Below are 8,041 nucleotides of genomic sequence, written 5' to 3'. Positions count from 1 at the left end.
TTGGGGCTTCCAACACCTTTACGAGAAGCTGACCATTCTTTCACATTGCTATATGAGGAAAGGTCAGTTTCGTTGAAACCAGTTTGAAACGCCAATTTTGCATCACTGACATTGGCAGGCAAGTTTGTTTGCTGGTACCAGCGCTTGCCTAAATGTCCGAATAATAGAAGAGTACGCGCATGAGATTTTTGGTCCCAAAACGTCGTTTCCATTGTACTGTGGTTCTTCAGTTCACCCCAAGGCGGCTTTTTCTGTGTTATGTATTTACTTCATTGTTGTAAAACGTAGCAAGTTATCTTGTTATCGAAGGTGCTGATCCATTCGGGGTCAATACGACAGCTGGCAGGTGCTTGGTCGCGGGTAACCTTCTGGACGAGAGGGGGCAAGACACCGTTACGGAGCGACAAGGGCATGAAACCGCGGATGGCGTAAGGCAAAGAGATCTTGTGGTACTTCATCTCAACGGGAGAGGTGATCTTCAGCTCAGCCATGCGACCCGAGCGGGACACTCTCACCTCACCCTCTAAAGTTTCAGTGGAGCGGTCACCACCGGTCAGGGATTGCCTGGCAACGCCGTAGTTCATCATAAGATAGCCTTCAGCCGCAAACAACACACGCTGTCCCCACAGGGAGTGCCTCATGAAAGAAGGGGGCTTGGATCTTGAATTGGACCTTGTCAACGGAGGCAGCTTGGTGGCGAGCTTCCATGCACACTGAGGAGAGCATGCGGTTAGCCTGGAACTCTTCATTGCATTTCTTGAACTCGGGTGAGTTGCAGACAGCTTCTTTTTGGGCTTCAGTCTTCTCCCAGTTGGTCTTGAGCTCAATGGTGTGCTTGTCAGCACTTTGGCGACCGAACTTGATGACGATCCTGTTCTTCATGTTGATGTCCTCCTTCAAAAGCGAGTCCAAGTTCCATCGGTACATGACCTCGGGCAACTTGGTCTCACTAATAGCTTCCATTTCGTAGACAGGATGCTCGGGCGTGGTCATCTTGACATCAACAAAAGCCTTGATATCCTTGTTGTTGTTGCTAACTTTGCGGCCAAACACTCCCATAACCTCGACCTTGCGCTCACCATGGTAAGCAGACCGAAGAGAGGATTCAAAGTTGAGACCATGAACTCGTCCACTTCCAGTTTGTTGTCCTTGAAGGGCTCTTTCCATGTGTTGGATGGTACGGCGCTTGCTCAAGCATTGGTCTTTCTTATCTTGGCAGATCTCTCGCTCATAACGGCGGGATTCTTCACAGATGCGCTTAGCCTGTTCACAAACATGGACAGCCTTGCGGCACTCGCGCTTCTTCTCATCAGACAAGGATCCAGATTCAGATTGTTCCTCACAGATTTCCGTAACAGTTTCAGCAGCACGCTCAAGCTGACCAAGAGCCTGTCGATGACAGATCTCAGCCTCAGACTGAGTTCGATACGATTCACCACAGATCCTTCTCAAGTGTTCCTCTTGAGACACACCCTCCTCCGAGAGCAATTCCAAGTCCCCTCCTTCCACGTGTTGGCCACGAACTGAAAGGAATAGTATCTTTTGGGATTAAGGCTGGCACAAGTCAATTAAGCTCAAATCATTGGATCTCACCAGAAGAGATTCGGGTCCTGATTTCTTTGGTTTGAGAAGCCTCCACATCCCAAACAAGTTGGAAGGAGAAGTATCTGATTGAGGGAACCATGAGTCCAGTGTGGAAAGCAGATTGGATATTTTGGTACGACATCTTGTTGATGACGTAACCAAAGTCGAAATGTCTGTAATCAGTGGCAAATTTGGCGTTCAAGTCCACACCGAATCTCTCACCAAGTTTGAACTCTTGCTGTGAACGAAATGAGAAAAAATGTCATTCGTAAATGTGTTTGTTTTCCCATGGGATTGATGGAAAATTCAACGAAACAAAAAGAACTGCTTGCTTCGACTTACCTTGATAAGGTTAGTGGACATGATGGCCTTGGCACTGGAGTCCTTGAAAGTGGGCACCAAACGGGTCAGATCCCGAGTGAAGGTGTAGGGCTTGACAAAAACGTGGATGAGTTCAACCTTGGTGTTGACCTGCTCAGGCTTCTTCAAAGTCAAGGTCAATTGACCGGGCTTGTTGATCTCAGCCTTGACGGCAGAACAGCCATTAGCATGGAAACCCATTTCGACACCGGCACCAATGAATTGCTTGGTGAAAGGAGACACAACACCGAAGGTGGTTTCCACCTTGATGTTGGCAATGGGCTTGACTTCGGCCTTGAAGTACTTCTCAGAGTCACGGGACTCAAGCGATCCGGTGCTAGTGGAATACGAGCCCTTGTAGGCCAAGACGACAGGCACAGTCTTGCGCACGTACAAGAGGAAACCAGCTTCTGAGGGACCGAAGGATTCCAAATTGAGCAGATTCTGGAGACGAGTCTTTTGGAAGGTCTGTCCTTCACTCAACTCGGCGCCACGGAGCTTCTCAGACACCAGGTTCAAGATCTCAATGTAGGTCTTGACGTCCAAAGCGTAGAAGGTTTCAAAACCAAGCATCTTGAGTTGAGCCATAGCAGCGGGAGTTCGACCATGCCGGTCTTGAATCTTGAGCTCTTCGTTAACCTTGTTCAATTGTTCCTCAACCTTGTCAGTGACTTCGCTCTTGTAGCCCAGGTAGTCAAAGACCTTGTCCATGACCTTATCCATGCTCTCGGTGTAAATAGCAAAGGACAGACCGCGAATTTCCCACAGACCGCCAAAGAGCTTGGTGGAGAAGGAAACACGAGTAGGGATGAAGGATTCTTCAGTGATGACGTATCTCAATTGGGAGCTGGCAGCAGTGCGGAGGTACTCGACAAACTTCTGGCTGTAGATGTTGTGGGAGAATTGGATGCCATATTGGAAAGGCTTCACCAAGTGCAGGAGAGTCTTGGCTTTCAAGCCAACGGGCTTCAATTCGGGGACCTCAGTTTGAGGGAGATACTTCAGGGTCGAGTACATGAAGGAGGCAACTTGCTTGGAGGGTTCAAACCAGCTACGCAGAGCCATCTTTTGAAGCTCGGCCACAGAGGGCTGGCTCCACGGCAGGACAGCCACGGCGGCAATTCGGACCTCAGTGTGTTCGGCCAGGTTGTCGATCAGAGCCAAAAGGACAGGACGCACCATGGTGGGTTCCAACTTAGCCAAGCGCTTCAGGGAGTAGACAGCCATGGAGCGGGCCATAGGCTTGGAGCTCATCTTGCCTTCAATCACACGGGTCAAGGGCAAGACGGTGTTCTTGTGACCAAGCTTGCCCAAAGCACTAATGTACACGAATTGCTCCACATCCTTCTCGCTGTTGCGGTTTTGCAATTGTTGCTCAAGGTAGGGAATGTAATGCTCAGTGATGAAGGAGGATTCTGGTTTGCAGAAGCGGCCGTAAATCCTGACGGGGTACTGATTGTAGCTGGTAGAGGGGTTCACGCAAGCCAAGTAGACCAAGTTGCTCAGTTCCAAAAGACCTGATTGATAAGCTTGACGATCGCCCTTCACAAACTTGACCATCTGGAAGAGCTCTTTGAAAAGTTCCTCGGTGGGAGTGCGAACATTGCGGATGGCATTTCCAACCAAATAAGCCTTGTTCCGCGATTCCATGCGCCCACCCTGGATCTTCTCCTTCAGAAGAAGCACACAAGGGTTGCTTCCAACCATAGCGAGCATGTCCTCAAAGATTTCCACAGCAGTCACAAGTTGGGATCCATGAGAGAAGGAACTGGTGATCTTATGATCGATCTCCTTGAGGTCATAGTAGTTCAGAGAACGGAGAGATTGGACAACGGTGGAGATGTAGCTGGCCACATCACCCTTATTGGCACAAGACTGGGTCTCATCGTGGATCTTGTTGACAATATCTTTGATCTCTTCAACAATCTTGGTCTTCAACTCGTTCTTGGCGATGGGGTTGGGGATCAGGTTTGAAGCTGAGCGCATGTCAGGCTTGGGAAGAATGGGCATGAAAGGAGATTGTCCTTCAGTGCCGGGAACCACCTCCCTGGTGGCCTCCTCGGGGCTCAAGCGGTCATTAGCCTTGGGGTACTGGTACACGAGGGACTTCTTTTCCTTAGGCTGGTTAGGTTTGGGAACGGGAGTGAAGTCACCCGACTTGACCTTGATCAAAACCAAGGTGATGCGAGCAGTGGACTTCAAGGTCTCTTCGGTGTTCCAGCCAATGGGTTGAGAAACAATCGAGTTCTCAGTGTTGGCCTCACGGATGTAGAATTGCTCCTCACTTCCACACACAATGTATCGGGTAGAGGACAGATGCTATTTTGTACATAGAAGAGAAGAGAAACCACCAAATCAAATGAATGAATTACTCCAAGGACACAAATAGCTCTTTGTATGTATGTAGAATCGAATCAACGGTGGGATGATGCACTTACCGTGAACATATCCTTGCAATTAGACTTGGTCACATCACAAGAGCTCTTGAGTCCGATCCATTGTTGGAACACGGGGCGCTCACGACAGTTGTCAAAGTTCCTTGTCTTGGTCACCTCGTAGTAGGTCTTTCCACGGCAGGCTTCATCACCCTCGGATTTGGGTCCGGAAAGGATGCCCAACTCCCTGAGCTCTCTCTCCACTTCAATCCATCTGCTCTCCAACTCGTTGGCTTGGTACTTGGACAAAGGGTTGACGGTGTAGATGGTCTCGCAGTCTCCAAGGATGGAGCTCTCCTCGGTGGTGAAGAAAGTGGGACGCTCATCCGACATGATGCTCTTGGAGATTTCGTTGCTACCGATATCCTGGCGACGGGAGGCGCTCAAGTCCATCTGGAGTTGGGACAGCAGAGCCTTCTTGATATTGGTCACCACGACGGGCTCATCACGCTCAACAAAGAGATTCTCGATGACACCAGCCTTCAAGTGGACCATGAAGGCGGTCTCCAAAGGACGGCGGAACTCCTCAGGAAGCTCTTGGCTACCTTCAGGGATCTGGGGACGTCCATGCACGATGGGCAAATCCTTGTTGACGACCCCGAACTTGGAGTTCTCGAACTTGATGCGCAGCGAGTAGTCGGAGAAGACTTGGACCCTGATGATGGAGCTCAACTCCATGCCACCATATTGAGCACGGATATCCTCCAAACCAGTGATCTGGGAGGTGGTCCACCGGAAGGTGAGCTCATGATTGGGGATCCAGCCATAATGGGCGGTAGAGTTGCACAGAGCAACACTCACTGTTGGTGGAAAGATAGGTACAATTGAAGTCAGCTTGGGAGTTGAACCCATAAAATCCCATTATAAGTTTAGCTGTCTCTCTCTCTCTCTCACCCTAACTATTCATGTTGTTACTTACCAAATAGAGCCAAAGCAATGATAGACTTCATGGTCAACACAAAAGTTGATCTCTATTGGACGAGTCTAATTGACTGACAACTTTTACTCTTCTGGACCATCCTTTTATACCCAAATGGAGACATTCAAATTTTGTGATTCGTTAGCAAAAACTCGAGGCTCGAGACTATCAACGTGTGTTTTTTTCTTGGTTTCTCTTTTTTGTCAATTCATTTGTGTTGTGCACTAGATGTTCGACAAGATATTTCACCTACTTTAATAAAGAGAAGAATGATGATATCGTTAATTGTTTATTTTTACGTACAAGACATTCGACATGATATTTCTTTGCTTAGCAATGGAGCGCATCAGAGGAATTTTCGAAGTATTAGAATGTTTCTAATCGTTTTTCTTTCGGCATAGAATTGGTCAATGGTTATTATTTATTTTTTTGTAATGAAATTGCCACTGGCTCAAGGAATGGGCAGGTTTTCGGGGCACTCAAAAGATATTGAGAGTCATATTTAAATTATACGTTTTGAGAGTGGTAGGACTACTGCTTCTCAAACATCACGTTTGAATTGAGAGTTCCAAATTGATTTTGTGTTGCGAATTACGTAAAACTTTAGCACATTTTGCTGACGATGCAAAGTTAGTTTCTGGTAGGAATGGCCAAGATTCCACTAGCCTTGCAAAGGACCTAGAAATAATCTATTCTTGGGTGACTGAGAGTAATATGGCCCTGAACGGAATGAAATTCCGCTCAATGGCATTTGAGTCAACTCCTCTGAATACTCCACTCGTAGATAATGGAGGTAAAGATATTGAGCAGGTCTCATCTATGAAAGATTTAGGTGTAGTCCTCCAAAATAATAGAAAGTTCGATGAGCGTATCCAGTTGAAGGTGGGTAAAGCTTTTCAAATGTGTGGTTGGATATATCGCACGTTTAAGTCAACAGATAGTATCACCATGCTAACATCACAGGGATGACAGAGGTCTCGCATTGAGTGAGACTAAAAAAAGTTGGGTTTGTACAGTGATCCAAGAGGGCACGGAAGGTATCTGATACTGTGCGTCTTCAAAAGCATCCATGAGCTTCGTCCCAACCCAGGTCAATTCTAGAGACCGTAGAGGCTTAATGTGCGTTTTGAGAGCACCTTCAAGCCTTCGAGTATCCAGGCTAGTTCAAACAATGATGTTCAATTTACTTCCCTCTAATATGCGTAGGGACAACGTAAGCCTTATTGATCCGTTAACATCTTACAATTCAAACTTGGACAAATTTTCAAGTAGCATTCCAAATCAACCTTTAATAGTACTAGGGATTACATTCCCTGTATTGGTTAGAAAACCCGTGAAAATCAAACCAAAAAAGAAAGAAAAAAAAAAGATCAGAAAGATTTTTCGATGGGGCATTTTAAGTGGAGGAAATTTAAGAAAAATGCTGTTCGGCAACCACGACATTGAGCATTTCGAGGAAGAAAACCACTACAGCCAACCTGTACCTGGGGAGGACTGAAATTGTCATTTAATTCAGCTTCTCTGTGTGTTGAAGCAAACAGCATTCTGATATTGAACCAAGAGTTTAGTACAGTGAAAGACATGCCCTCAAAATTATATATTTTTGAGTTTTGTAACACAACTCAGTCGATAGTTCAATGAGATACCCCACGTGGTTTCGTGAGCACTTATTTTGAATTGCAACGGTAAAATATTAACTTTTTCAACGGAAGATGCCTTTACATTCTTCCAAATCAAGGCTACATTCTTTCAAATCAAGGCCAAAATGCAGTTAAATATGTCTTTTCAGACGGTTCCAAGAGATAAATCAAGCAAGATATACTCAAAACTATCTCTGAGCTATATGATGACAATCCTAAAATGTCAAAATATGCAATATCTAGCTTGGAAGGACAATAAACGGTCAATGCGTGTGCTAGAATTTGACCCTGATACTTGATATACCTACCTTTCCCTTAGAACAAGTTCAACACAGAACACAACAGATGAACAGCTTAGGGCCCTCAAGTAGAGGGAAAATGGGGTGATCAAAACACTTCAACCATAAAGATGAAACACTGTTGGGCCTTTTGAGGTTGATGGGGAAGACATTAGCAATGTAGAGACTATGGCTAACATGCTTGGAGATCAGTTCTCCAGTGTGTTTTCAACCCCACTGAGTTCAAAAGCAACAACTCATTGCTCTAAAGATGAGTCTGTTGAGATTGACAAGGTTAGTCAAGTTGAGCGTTTAGATGATCTTGCAGTCACAGATCAAGATGCTTTAGAGGCCATCAGGAACTTGAGACTTTCGAGCTTTCCTGGTCCTGATGGGGTGACATCTCAGTTTCTGATGAGATGCTCTCTGGTTCTCGCTCCTGTTTTCTCGTACTTGATGCGTTGCATCTTAGATCAGGGCAAGTTTCCATCTTCACTAAAACTAGCTCATGTTGTTCCAATTTTTAAAGGGGGAGATAAGTCGCTCCCCAATAATTACAGGCCGATTTCTCTCACTTCGAATATTGCGAAGGTGTTTGAGAAGATCATGAAGTCCAAACTTGTTGAATTTCTTGATAATCATGAAGTCCTTCCTCATAGCCAGCATGGGTTCCGAGCACATTTTAGCACGGTTACCCAACTGATTGAACATATTGAGCAGGTTATTGAGGGACTAGAGAGCCATGAATCAGTTGATGTAGTTTATCTCGACTTTGCCAAGGCCTTTGACAAGGTAGATCATGGTCTTTTAGTTAACAGGCTCCAT

The 8,041-nt window shown here is 46.1% G+C and overlaps 1 protein-coding gene across 1 annotated transcript; it reads right to left on the bottom strand.

Annotated features, from left to right (window-relative positions):
• Positions 1-254: 254 nt before the first annotated feature.
• Positions 255-5,379, bottom strand: LOC131882944 (vitellogenin-like). Its single transcript, XM_059230233.1, is given in 6 exon segments — positions 255-650; positions 652-1,523; positions 1,594-1,822; positions 1,927-4,263; positions 4,383-5,179; positions 5,299-5,379. Coding segments are annotated over 6 exon segments (4,647 nt in total). The 5' UTR covers positions 5,330-5,379; the 3' UTR covers positions 255-269.
• Positions 5,380-8,041: the final 2,662 nt, after the last annotated feature.

Source organism: Tigriopus californicus, chromosome 7, assembly GCF_007210705.1.
Source record: "Tigriopus californicus strain San Diego chromosome 7, Tcal_SD_v2.1, whole genome shotgun sequence".
In the NCBI taxonomy this organism is placed as follows: Eukaryota; Metazoa; Arthropoda; class Copepoda; order Harpacticoida; family Harpacticidae; genus Tigriopus; species Tigriopus californicus.
This window is presented reverse-complemented; position numbering and strand designations above follow the sequence as displayed.